The 14,064-nt window shown below is 36.7% G+C and overlaps 1 protein-coding gene across 1 annotated transcript in view; it reads right to left on the bottom strand.

Moving 5' to 3' along the window:
- Positions 1–14,064, bottom strand: part of EPHA3 (EPH receptor A3) — a 132,767-nt gene that overhangs the window by 20,753 nt on the left and 97,950 nt on the right. Inside the window, exons 11-12 of the mRNA XM_032594592.1 lie at positions 6,590–6,739; positions 4,882–5,075 (exon numbers count right to left, since the gene is read on the bottom strand). Of these exons, the coding sequence (XP_032450483.1) occupies positions 4,882–5,075; positions 6,590–6,739 (344 nt within the window). The remainder of the gene's footprint in view (positions 1–4,881; positions 5,076–6,589; positions 6,740–14,064) is intronic.

Below are 14,064 nucleotides of genomic sequence, written 5' to 3' on the forward strand. Positions count from 1 at the left end.
AGGACTTTCTAGGCATAACTCTGTACATTGATCTAGAGAAGTCATTCAGAAACCTGAAGTCTTGGTGTCATTCACAAACTCAGATTGTGATGGGCTCCTAGTGTGTTTGGAGGAGGATGTTTTTGAAGTTGAGGTGGCAGAAAGACATGAAATTTTGCTGAGAAGAAAATTTTAAGCTTTTAGTATTATGACTAACATCTGCAGAAACCTACACAATGAATAGAAAAAAAAAAACCCTAGAATATTCCCTAAAAATCGTGTATCTATTGAAATGGACATTTATTATTTTAGAAAATGTATACTCATGTACTTAATAGATATTATTGAATTCCCAGTACCAACCCGCTACTGGTAATACAAGAGAAGCATGGCATTGAATCTCACAGGGCTTAGGATTATCGGAGAAATAGAGACTTAAAAAGAGAAAACACACAACTGAGTTAAAACTGTGATGGCACTCTGTATAAAAAATAATGGTGTGGGCCTTTACAGGATGTTGCCAGAGAATGCCTCAATCAATACAAGTTACAGAAGAGGGAGGAAGGGACGAAACTGAGAATCTAACATAAGGAGAACAGCATGTGCTACTGTCTTCATACCTGAAATGCCTTGGCCTTTTGAAGGAACTTGACGCTGGCCACTGAGGCTAGAGTGTTGTTTAAGTGGAAGTGGCACAGAGATTGGAAGCTTGCAATGCCCCTCTCTTCACACTTTTCGCCCTCCCTCCACAAAGCAGCCATGTAAATCAAATCACGCTGCTTCTCTGCTTTAAATGCCTTAATGGATTCCTCATGTTTTTCAAAAAAATTCCAAAGTCCTCACATGGCCTGGGTAGCCTCAAGTGCTCTGGCTTCTGTTTGCTTTCTCAGACTCATGACAGACTCTTCCTTCCCCTACTGCTCTTCAGTTATGTTGTCCTTCTGCCACTTTCTAGAACCCTCCAAACTCATTTGCAGTTGCTTTTTCCTATGCCAAGAATACTTTTTTTTAGGAGTGTGTGTGTGTGTGTGTGCGTGTGTGTGTGTGTGCGCGCGCGCGCGCGGAGGGGGCTAGGGCTCTTTAGACAGCCGGCTCTTTTTCTTTCTTTAGGTCTTAGCTCAAATGTCTCTCCACAGAGGGTTCTTGCCCAATCACCCTTTTACTATCTATCACAACTATCTATTTATTTCCTTCCTATAATCTGTGCTTGTCTGTTGTCTATTGTACATCCTCTGTAATTTAAGCTCTGGCAAGGTAGGGACCATTTTTGCCTTCTCCACCATTCTCCAGAGTCTACACATGTCTAGCACATAGTATACTAGCATACAATAAACAGTTGTTGAAATATGAAGAAAGTAACCTTTGAATAAAAGAAATGACATCGGAAAAGCAGGGCTATTTAAGTTGTCAACAAGAGTCTAGATTTTTTTCCAGTTCAAAATTGGTTATAAAAAGGTGACTAAAATTAAATCACATATTTTTGTAAGTTTATTGATTAATTTTGAGAGAGAGAGAGAGAGAGACAGCACGAGCAGGAGAGAGATAGAGACAGGAGACACAGAATTCCAAGCAGACTCTGCAGTGTCAGTGCAGAGCCCAATGCGGGGCTCGAACTCACAAACCATGAGATCATGACCTGAGCCAAAAGCAAGAGTCACTTACTGAGCCACGTAGGCACCCCAAATTCCATGTATTTTGATAAGAAAATTCAGAAGGCTATGTGCAAAGATGAATGAAAGATGAATGAATGAAAGAATGAAAGTAAGAATGAATGAAAGAATGAAAGCAGGGCGACAAGTCAGGAGACCACTGCAGTGTCTCAGCCAGAGGCTGAGTGTCTCAGTCATAGCAGACGGGGTTTGCAGTGGAAAGGGAGAGGGATGGATCATGCTGATCCAGTGACCTTCTAGATCAAAGTGTGGAGGGCAAGAAAGAGGTGCGAAGAATTAGTCTAATCCTGACTGGGCAAATGAATAGGTGCTGGTATATTAAACTAAATTAGGAAAGTGGTGGAAGGATGAGGCTACCAGGAGAAAATAAAAACATGAAATTTCAGAATATTAAGTTTGAGATGACTGTGAAACTTATTTGAGAAGTTTGGCCATGAAGGCTCGCAGACAAATAAGGAAGGAGTTGGCAGAGATGTGAGGCCGGCAGAGGTAATGTTGGTAAACAGCATTTCCTAAGTTGCCTTTATGACAACAATCACCTGAAGTTTTTATCAAGCATCCAAATTCCATTCTCCTTTCCTAGACATTCTGGATCAGTAGTTGGGCGAGACCTGGATAGCTGAATGTTTAATTAGCTCCTCCCAGTGATTCTTCTTGCCAGGGAAATTTGAGAAACAATGTAATAGAACATATTTCTATAACAATGGTTCTGCCAACAAAAGGACCTGGGTATGCAAGGGAGAAGGAGAGGGAGAAAGAGGGGAGAGCAAGGGACAGAAAGGAAGGATTTGCCTGTGACAAATAGAGGGACATTTCCTCTCTTCCTCTCTTGTAATTAGAGAAAGAGAGGGGGAGAAAAAGATAAGACACATGGGTGCGGGCACCAGTAATTTTTTGTTTTGCTGCTGGAATTTCCCATTTGATGGCTTGCATTTTCTTGATGAAGTATGTGGCAATGGCATCACCGAAAAATTATAGGGGGAAGGGAATGAGTTTAATCAGTTATGATAAAGGATGAAATAATCATTGTCAAAGTGGGAAAGCAAGTTTTCTGAAGGAAAAATAAATATTTTCTTGACATTGTTGCATGGCAACTTGTTTGTTACTAATAAATTTACGATGATGCAATCCACCCACTTGTGTGTTTTAATGCCAATAAGTAAACCTATAAACATAATTTCTAAGACTTTTATATTTAAGTGAATCAAGATGTATGACACTTACTAGAAAAATATTTTCACGAAAATTACATGTTTTCTGACAAAATACACAGAATTTATTCAAGTATTAAAGAATATATATTAGGAGAGGGGCGCCTGAGTGGCTAAGTTAGTTAAGCAAAGCCTGATTGGGATTCTCTCTCCTTCTTTCTCTCTGCCCCTCCCCTGCTCATGCTTGCTCTCTCTTTCTCAAAATACATAAACATTTCAAAAAGAATATATATTAGGAGAAATAATATTAAATTTCAATAAGAATGGGAAAATGAACTTAAGAAGTATGCTAAAGTTTGGATACCCTGGCATACTACAATATGATATTAACACCATTTTTCCATGCAGAAGTGGAGTTAAATATCCCTTGATCCTATTAGATGGGTCGGTTTTTATATTGATAATACCATCCTATGGAAATGGTTTGAATGTTTTCTTTATGATATGGAAATAATTGAAAAATGTGGAGTTTTTTTTTTCCTCTAGGATTGATATTGAGTAAGGATAAAAAGAAATGGCTTCGGGGTACAAAACAAGGACCCTATAGCTCAGGGAAGGATGAGTTTGTTATACTGTTGGTTGTCAAACTATCAGTTGGATATCCAAAAGAGTCTGTACAGTTTCTCTCTGTGAAGATTGGGATAGAGATTCACTCTTACAGGATAAATTATGAGTAGTTTTTCCTACAAGAATATGTCATCAAGTTCAATCTAGTGACCCCTAAATGCTATTTTCAACAAATAATCTATAAATTTTAGATACTGATATTAAGACTTTGGTTCAGATTCCCCTTATTCATTTTATCCAAATAGAGTGCAAAAGCTGGATCATGTATGTTCAAAAGAATGGTTCTTTTTAATGTCAAAAAAATCGTATACGCGATTATAAAGTGCAACAGCAAATGCTCTATCAGTTTGAAAGTCATAATTCTTGGTGATTATCAATAAAGACAGCAAAAAAGAAAGAAATTCTTACCAGTAAGGCAGTATTGTATATCTTTTACACATGAGTCACAGTAAGTCATCACTATGTAGCATTTATACATGTCACTTAATACTGTGGATTTCTAGGCACACGAAGTGTAGTTCTTTTACTAAAACCATATAACCGTCCTATAAGAGCACATATCATTAGAATGTAAAAGAATTGTTCTTCTCTTATATGTACAATGAGAATATAAATCATTAAACATGACAGTTAGCTTTGCCTTTAGTTTCACTAGGAAGTACTGAATATATTAACACTTCTTTGTTCTCGTGGCCCCTGGCAAAATTCATCTCTTCTTCCCTATTTCTTTAATTGCACTTTTTAAGATACATTTTCACTTCCATTTCCCAACATCATGAGGAGAACTGAGTGATTCTTAACTAGGCGGGAGATGCATAAAACCTAATGGATGTCATGCATTCTGGGTTGCATTATGGCTATCATGTACTGACATTTGTGTTGCAGTCTGGGGACACCAACACTTTCGTTCTCAGTTTTCTTCTCTACGATGTCTAACAAAGCTGTTGGCACATGATATGGGTTAAATAAACTTTGTTTAATTACACGGTGGGGGAAACTGCATTCTGCTAGCCGGTGCAATATTTTAGAAGCATTTTTATTTTTGAAGCTTTATTTTAAATGAGGAATGAATCAGGACTTCACTAGGATTTACCACCACTCAAGACTTCATTTTTTTTCCTTTAAAAGAATTTTGTTTAAACAGTAGAGAGTGAAAAGGAGCTATGTGTCTGGGGTTCCTATTTTCCAAAGACTTAAACATAAGCCTGAATGTACACTAATTCCTAGTCAAGATGGACGTTAGAAATATCTCTGAATCTTATCATCATGGATAATTCCTCTTGGAAGATTTTTTTTTAAAAGAAAGAAAAAAAAAGACACTTTTCTCCATTACTCGGGAATACAAGTTTCAAAGAATGCAATGAGCGAGGTGGGAGGAAAAAAACATTAATACACTGGAGATAGAAAATACATCAATTTCAGAGTGAGTGCAGAATGTAAAATCTAAGTGTCACCTTGCTGCTGCACTGGTGATGATCTTCAGGCTGCCCGGGTTCCGGATAAGCTTGTCCAGAATGCTGACAATCTGCTCAAACTTGGGTCTGTTGTTTCTGTCTTTCTGCCAGCAGTCCAGCATCAGCTGGTACAATGCAGCTGGGCAGTCCATGGGGGGCGGCAGCCGATAGCCTTCATCCACAGCTTTGATCACCTGTGTGAGAAGCAGTTTCCAGGGACTTAAGAGCTGAGACTCCTTTCATTTTCCATGGGCAGGGCACACCAAGATGAATATTTTAAAGTTAAGTGAGAAAGTTCTCATTTTAAGTTGCTGGAAAGGATAACAGCTTATCAAATAAGTAAGAGATTATTCATAACTGGAAATGTTATACACAGGAAGATCGACAGAGAAAGTGAATTTAGGAAAGAAGCATTTGTAAAGATACTTTGCAGAATAAAATCAAAAGAAACATTCTATGATATAGGAAACTCAGAGTTACAAAGAAACTATTACTTGGCAATACAGATGTATGTGGAATATTGTTCATATATGAATGAGTGCAGAGAAAGTCTACAGATTTCAGTTGGACTTAATTCAAATGGTACCTTTCAAGTCATAGTAAATTCCTTAGGTAAAATCCTATGTGCTGAACCATGAAGTAACTATTAATTCATTTGTACTTTCAAATCACCCAAAACAGTGATTTTTCAAACTTACTGTGTATCAGAATAATCTGGAGAACTTATTAATACAAAGATGGCTCTCCTCTGATTCGTCAGTCTCGAGGAAGGCCTGAGAATTTGCATTACTGCAAGTTCCCAGGCCACGCTAGAGGTGGTAGTCCAGAGACCTCACTTTGAGATCCTCTAATATAGAGAAGATTGGGAAAATAGAGATGTGGAAGAGTCCGATTTTCCCAGCACTGTCACAGAAAACAGCTTGACTAGAGAAGTACAGAAAGGTTTGTATATACAAATATAGTAAAAGCAGTTTTGTATGTAGTGAGTAGGAAATGACTAAAAGCATCTCAGCTTTCCATCTTAGGAATCTTTAAGATCCAGCTCATAGTCTCCGGCTAAGCATAAAGAAAAATCTCTGAGTCTGATCCCATGTCAATAGCATCCTTTTACGAAGCATTTGCAAAGCATCACTTACAAAAACACAAATCCTTTTGAAAAATCACATCACAGTTACCACAGAAAGTTAAAGATCATTTTTCCATCCAGACACTTCAGGGTGTGTAACTAAATTCATGTGCAAGTTTAATACATGAAGAGAAACAACATACTGCAGATTGGCTGTTTTGTCTGACTTTGGGAAATACTATGTTTAAGGAAACAAAATGTTGGCACAGATCATTAATTAAACCTACGAAGGGTGGCAGTAATGTGGCTTATTAATATTACATAGAAGCACTTTTGTAGCAAAAATACTTCAAACAGTCCCCTATACGTATTGGTTATCTTTGCGGTCACTTATTTCCTTACATTCTTGCGACAAATGTCTTCATTTTCTCTCATTTCTAAACCCCTGCTTAAGGGAAACATGTAAAGTTGTAAAAGCAACTCAATTAATATCCTTGCAAGACCTGGAAACTATTTCATTTCTTCTAAGTATTCTGTTTCAATGTCACAAACTGGGAGCCACCTGGTTTCATTATGCTCCACTTCCTTGCACAGCTTGATCTCTTAATCTGAACCCATAATTCATTGACTACAAATACTTACATCCTGATTGGACATCTCCCAGTATGGTCTCTCTCCATAGGACATCACCTCCCAGAGAACAATCCCGTAACTCCACACATCGCTGGCTGACGTGAACTTGCGGTAAGCTATAGCTTCTGGTGATGTCCATCGGATCGGGATCTTGCCTCCCTTTTAATATAAAATCATGTACATGCACGATCAATGCATAAACTAGCTAACATATAATATAAAACCCGACTGCAGTTGAGTGCTTCTCTTCTGAAGTGGAATATGGGTTTCTGCTGAGATATCTTGATATTCTATTTAAAAAAAATTTTTTTAATGTTTATTTATTTTGGGGAAAGAGAGACAGAGCATGAGCAGAGGAGGGGTAGAGAGAGAGAGGGAGACACAGAATCTGAAACAGGCTCCAGGTTCTGAGCTGTCAGCACAGAACCGGATGCGGGGTCGAACTCGGGAACAGCAAGATCACGACCTAGGCCAAAGTCTGACATTCAACCAAGTGAGCCGCCCAGCTGCCCCTTGATATTCTATTTTAATATTAAGCAGAAATGAGTGGCATACCATGTACTGAGGTGTTTACTTCCAATCATCAAGGAAAGGCAAACATTTAAAAACTGCTCAACTACTGCTGGTTTATATCAACTATGGCACATTAATTACTCATGTGCAACACAGTGACCCAAAGTAGATGTGCTAAAGACTATCTTAGAATTGAATGAGGTATCCTGAGTCAACCTTTATTGATTTAGCATAGATTTATGCTTGACCAAGCAATCTTAGTTCAGAATACAAGTTAATACTTGTAAAGAACTTATACCATTCCTCGACACAAAAGTTCTCGTTGACATTTGTTTACTAAATAAATTCAAAATAAAATTATACTTCTAAAAAACTCTCTTCGGTACCCAGTGCTTCACTGCATCATTAATGGCTGAAGTACCTTCCATGTCCTAGGTAGACACCATATGAACCAGATAGATATAATGACTACATTCCCAGAACTTATAGTCTGGAGGAGAATATTGCTTCTCTGAGTTATGGGAGGTATGAAGGTATGACTCCCATGGAATTTGCTCTCAGTTTAATAAATACGTTTAATAAAAATGTGTTGAGTAGCAACCACATGGGAAGTATTATGCTAGTCACTCCGGGTGAGACAAAAATAAATAACACACTAGCCCTTCTGTTGGGAAAATATCAGGCAAATAGGAATGATAATTAGTTGTTTTGAATAACGAAATGCAGAAAGAAATAAGTATCTAGTACTTTGTTTTCCAACTTTACTATGTATATGAATCATCTGGAGCTTGTGCCCATGGAAATTCTGATTCAGTAGTTGCAGAGTGTAGCCATGGTCTGCGTGTCTAAAAAGCTCCAGGTGATGCTGACCACGCCGGTCATGGACCTCGCAGTGAGTTAGGAACAGTAGCAGAGACAGCTGTGATGCAGAACAAGGGCCTGAGATGCTCACTAGAGAGACCGAGGAGGTCACATATGGATTGAGCCTTACAGGATGTACAAGTTTTTCATACAAGTAGTAGCTTTGTCCTATATGTTGCCATACATAAAATTCTTGTACCCAAACTATAATTTAAAATCCTTTGCCTGTGAAAAGCTAAATAGATCATAAAGCTGAAGATAATGAGCATGAGCCCCATGAGCCTGTACTCACTGCAGAGAGCAATGGTCTTGCTTAGACATTATCTTGGCAAATGTGCCGGGTAGGCATTCAACAAGTGCTCACTGACTTGAATTGAATTACCTTTCTCCTAAATACGTGCTATTCTGTTTTTTCTTGGGAAGCTTTTTTCCCTGTCTGACTTCTGCACCTAGTAAACTTAGTTGAACATCCTGGTCAAATGTAAACTCATTGGTGGAACATTTGGAAATGTTCCAGGCCAAGTTGGTCACTCCATGTTCTGTGATCCTTCTACCTTTTAATTATCTCGTGTAGACTGGGATGTTCAGAGGAGTTATAGGCTTGCTTCCTTTATCTCTGTATTCCCGTAGTTTAAAACAGGAGTCCGACTTTCAAGCTCTCCTGTTTACAACCTTGTTTCCTGGAGGTGTGTGTGTATTTGTTGAGAGAGAGGACTATGTTATGGGCTTAGAGTGGTAGATTTTACTGAAGATATTTAATGATTTTGAGCATTTACAGCCTATTTTTAGAAAATACATTGAGCCTAGTTTTTCAGAAAATGTACAAATACTAAGAATTAACCTGTGAATAGCATAATAATAGCTTTAAAAAATCATACTATTTATTTATGTCTTCCTTCCAAGCATGCTATTTAACAATGCTGTTATTTCCATAATAATAGTAAATATAAGAATTACTGAACAACAAGTTTTTACAGTATCTACAAAATTATGGAAATATCTCCCAGGGTATTGCATGGATTAAAAATTTTAGAGTCTGAAGAATGCTTTAAAGATTTTCATTTGGCTCCATAGATAATATGCATCTTCTACCAACTGTTTCAATATTAGTATTGCAGGTACTCTACCAGCCTAAAACCTAAATTTATCACTGATAACTTAATAACCATTATTGTTTCTTAATATGAATATTACACTATTCCTTTGTAGGACGAGTAAATACAATTTTTAAACATAAAAATTAATGCATGGTTGAGACTCATACGCTGACTGAAAGTAAATGACCTATTTAACTGCGAGGTGAGTATGTCTATTTATGAGTTTACTCCAAAGACATCTTAGCAAAACAAAATTAAAAAATCAAAAATAAAATGGCCATGCATGTCTAAAATTTAGAGCACTGGGAGAAAAGAAAATTTCAAGTGTTAGATCGACAGCAAATGAGAATTACATTTTAACAGGAATAAAAGTCATACCATTCATTGCATTCTGTTTGTGATATCTCAAAGTTCAACATTCTAGGCCTTGTGGCAGATGGCTAGTCTGTTGCATATTGCATATTGCATATTTTTTTTTCACAAATGGCAATGTGTTCTACATTGCCCCATGCAACTTGCAGTCCAGTATGGATAGGAGAGATTATCAAGTACTTGAGAGGGATATTTGATCTTCGTTCCCATTTTTTACACATTCTTTACACATGTTAGGTAATTTCACAACAAGCTCTCTCTACAGTAGCACTACTGATACTTCAGACCAAATTATTTGTTGTGGGGTCTGTCTTGTGCATTGAAAGATGTTTAGTAGCATCCCTGGCCTTTACCCACTAGATAACATTAGCATCCCTCCAATTGTGACAGCCAAAAATGCCTCAAGACAATGCCAAATATCCCCTAGGAGGAAAATTATCCTCACTTGAAAACTACTGGTTTAGATGGTATGTGACAAGCTTTAATTAGCAAGGGAAAATCATTCAGATGAGGTCCAGGATTTATCTGGGATTTTATATAGACCAAATGAAATTATCTTTTTCTTTTTTTAACACCATTCCTGTACTTTCCATGGATATTTTTATTTATGTTCTTGTCAAGTAAGGGTCAAGTTCAACAGAGCTAATCTTCTTATACTTGGGTTTTGGTAAATATAACAGTATCTCTTTGAGATATTTCCCTCTGTTTTTAATTATTTTTATGTTTTTAATATTTTTGTTATTTTATTTTCTCCTTTCTTTTTACCTTTCTTCCATTCTTTTATTCAAAAATAGGATAACTTCCTATTGATTGTGAAACTTTTCTTTATTAAATGGAGGTATATATGACCAAAGAGTTTAGTAAAAAATAAGTTTTTACTTCAAGAGCAAACACTATCTGTGGCTACAAAAGCATAAGTGTCATTGCATAGACACTGGATGCCAGTCCTTGAGGGCCCAATTCGGTTCTGAAACATGGATGAAAGAAGAACCCATACATTTTAATACAGTCTAACTTCCCGATAAGGCTGTCTGCCTTCAAGTTAAATATCTGTAGATCTGAGACTATCAAAATAAAATAAAATGAATCTATAAGAATTGACTAAATTTTTTACAAGTCGCCCATTGTAGAGTTTATTCATACTTTTTCTCTTGACTGATCACAAAAGTTCCTCTCCACACCCACCTACTCCCCACCTCAACAAATTCAAGCTCATATTGTTTGACATTTTTTTTTTTCTTTTTCAGGTCCAGAAATTGCTTTCTCCATTACATATGTTGGGGTGTATTTTGAAATTTTAGATGCATTTCGAATAACTGCCAAACACATCCTGCAGTGGGCTATCCAAAAATATGGCTTCAGTGAGACAAAAAGTCCTCTTTGCCATACTTCTTTCCTGCCACAGTAAAACTATTCCAGTACAACTGTCCTTAATGAGCTAAAACTGTGAAATCAGTTGACAATTTCAAGTTTGGTTGGTAAAATGCTACTGGGCATTCAGAGTACTGTAAAGCACAGCTTGTTACCATAAAGATAATTTATGACGATGTGTTCTTTTACAATATATAAATACGTTGTAAAATGACCACATTTACTTAAGGTGCTCTCTATGTCTACATGTAAGCTTCCCAGATTTTTATGTATTTGAGAAAGGCCTGCAATTGCCTGGGGCAAGCTCAGAATCACAGTGTGTGGAGTGTGTCTAAAGCCTCAATTGCAGAGGGAACTCTATAAAAGAATTAGAAGTTAATGCTTGTTTCCCATATTTAGAAGCCCACACCTAGGGCCAGTTTCTCCCAGTGTGATGTCTCATCCTGTATAACTCAGTAATTGGGGGTGCAGAGGAATTTATAGTCATTGTTCCATTTGCATTTTTAAGTTGAGCAGAAATCAAGAGTCTTAGTTTCCAGCTTAATTTTAGCATACTGTTTAATTTTAGCCAAGTTTCTTAACTTCTCTGTTCAGCTATCTTGTCATTCATATCTTGTCATAGGATCGTGGGGGATATCTCTAACAGCTGTGCTGACCTATGAACAACTTTCTTAGGTCTACTCCTTCAACTTTCAAATATCTGTCTTAAACCTACATGTGTATCAAGGATGCTGACATTTTCAATGTTAATTATTTTGGACTCTTAAAGATGATCCTAAGCTTTGGCTACTACATACCTATTGGGTGTCATATCTGGATTGAATTCTATAGAATTCTTACAGAAAATTTAAAAGAGAAGAATAAAATGGTGCAAGTGAAGACACTAGGAATTTTCTGGAAAGAGGAATTACATAATTGCTACACTCAAATCCAGGATTAGTTGAAGGAGTCCAAAACCTTGTTCACTTTGTCCAGAAATAGCAGTTAGAGTAAACCTATTCTCAAAAGATCCTGCAATTCAGTTCTCTAAGCTTAATGAATTTAGACAGTTCAAATGAGACATTTGGCTAAGAGCCTGAATTTTTCAGGCGCTCAACTAAAGTCAGCTCTTTCACTATGGGTTAGGGGGCTTCAAGTCTTGATTTCTAAGAAAAGGAGTATAATTGCTGAACTCTCTGGACATTAAGGCATAATATCTCATATCTGCCCCAATTTTTCTTTAATTATATACACAAATCTCTCCCTGCTGATTTAGTAAATGCTTTGCGGATCCACAGTTCACATTGCCTGCTGGTGAGCTCTGTCAGGTCATACTTAGAGTGACAAAGGACTTTGGAGAGTTTATCTTAGTAAACCCTAAGTAATTGAGTGTTTAACCTGGAGGCAAATATTGGCTTCTCAGGTTAAAAGTGGAACCATAGAGATAAATCATTTGACTCTAGGATTTAGCATCTATGTATTGTCTGGGCCTAAACTTCACTCACTGTAGACAACACTAGACAACAAGGTGAAGGGCAAGCCGGGAAGACTCCCAGGGGAAGCATCTGTTCTAATCCCCAGTAGTTCAAATCTAAAAGCCATTGAGAGAATTGTTTCAGCAGATGTTGATTGCCACAAGAGATCAGAGACAGATGATCTCTTAGGTAGCAAAAGCCTATCCCTTGAACTTTTGAAATGTTTCAACATTATGTGAAATGTTTAAGAATTTCTTAAAAAATAGGAAAATCTTCACCTTGAAGTCTAAGTTACTCTATGGCTACCCAGGTAATGCAATACAAATAAGTAATTTTTCTGTTATTTTCAAATTAGTTCCTCTGATATATAATGTCTGTCTTCAACAAAAACAATGCCAAAATTTATGGATAAGGTTAAAAATGTTTCAGAGTTCAGTGAGGTTTTAAATGCTAAACTTTGTGGTTTATACATACTCAACCCTAATTTTGTTTAAAGAAATTCATTTAAGAGTGTGTGTTTTTAGCACTTGGAATACAATTTTCCAAAGAGGCAATGCTATAAGTAAATAAGTCAGAAAGATCTATTCAGTGTACAAGAATATTATATAATTGCAATAAAAATAATAGAAATATTAGATTCATTCTAGTAATTAACCAAAAAAGCGCAAAACTTGAGTAAGTTTAATACTGATGATTGAAAAATAAGGAAAGATGAAATGGTAGGTTGAGAACCTCATAATATCCAGAGAACCTCATAATATCCAAAAGACAATTCTGACTAGACATCAAGGCAATGATTCCCTTAAAGGTCTATGTTTAGTAAATACCTGCCTGAAATATAGGGGGATTCCAGAGCAGTGGTCAGCAAATGAAAAAGAAAACCCTGACATATAGAATGATCATTGAAAAGGGGTGATAGGGCAGAAATGAGTTGAATTATTAGTCATTCCAGACATCAAGAAGTAAGACTGACTTAGGACATCAAGACTGCTGTACTTCCTGTCCCCCCCCCCAACAAAAAAAAAGAAGAAAAAAAAAAAAGAAAAGAAAAAGAAAAGAAAAAAAAAAGACTGCTGTATTTTCCAATGCCAAAAGAATCTGGGGCTGGTCAATGGCTTTGGGGAACCTGGGAAAAGCTTCAGGCAATGTGTCATCACATATTTTAAAATGTGGAATATTCATAGTGAACTGGAAATAATTTCAGAAAGTGAGTTTTGCTAAGCTTCCAGGGCTCACCAACATTACAAACTAGACCAGTCACTATTAGCCTGATGTTTAGTCTGAGTTAAATCATTAATCTGACCACTTAATTTGTCTTCTTGCAAAGTGAGCCTGTTGGACTTAGAACAATGATTAAAATTAATTTATTAAATTGAAAACATAGTTAAAACAAAGTAAATCTGGTTAATTAACCTTGATATTTATATTATTTGTTCCTTCACTCTCTCCAATTCACGGCTCTGATGTCATTTTCTCAGGGAAACTGTCTTGATCTTTCTTTTTTTGTTGTTGGTTTTTTGTTTTTTGTTTTTTTTTTTGTTTGTTTTTTTGATCTTTCTAACTAAAATAACACACTTGGCCACTACCCACATTCTCCATGTTACTTCTATGCCTTGCTGTAACTTTACTTGTTTGTTTATTACCTGAATTCCCACACTAGAATGTAAACTCATGAGGTCATAGCTTTGTTTTATTTACTGCTGGGTCCTTTTGCCCTAGAACAGTATCTGGTATATGGTAGGCACTCAAATATGGAATGAATGAATGAATGAATGATGCATTTTAGAGAAAATTGTTAGTGCTAGAGATGGTGTGT

Source organism: Lynx canadensis, chromosome C2 (assembly GCF_007474595.2).
Source record: "Lynx canadensis isolate LIC74 chromosome C2, mLynCan4.pri.v2, whole genome shotgun sequence".
NCBI classification, from domain to species: domain Eukaryota; kingdom Metazoa; phylum Chordata; class Mammalia; order Carnivora; family Felidae; genus Lynx; species Lynx canadensis.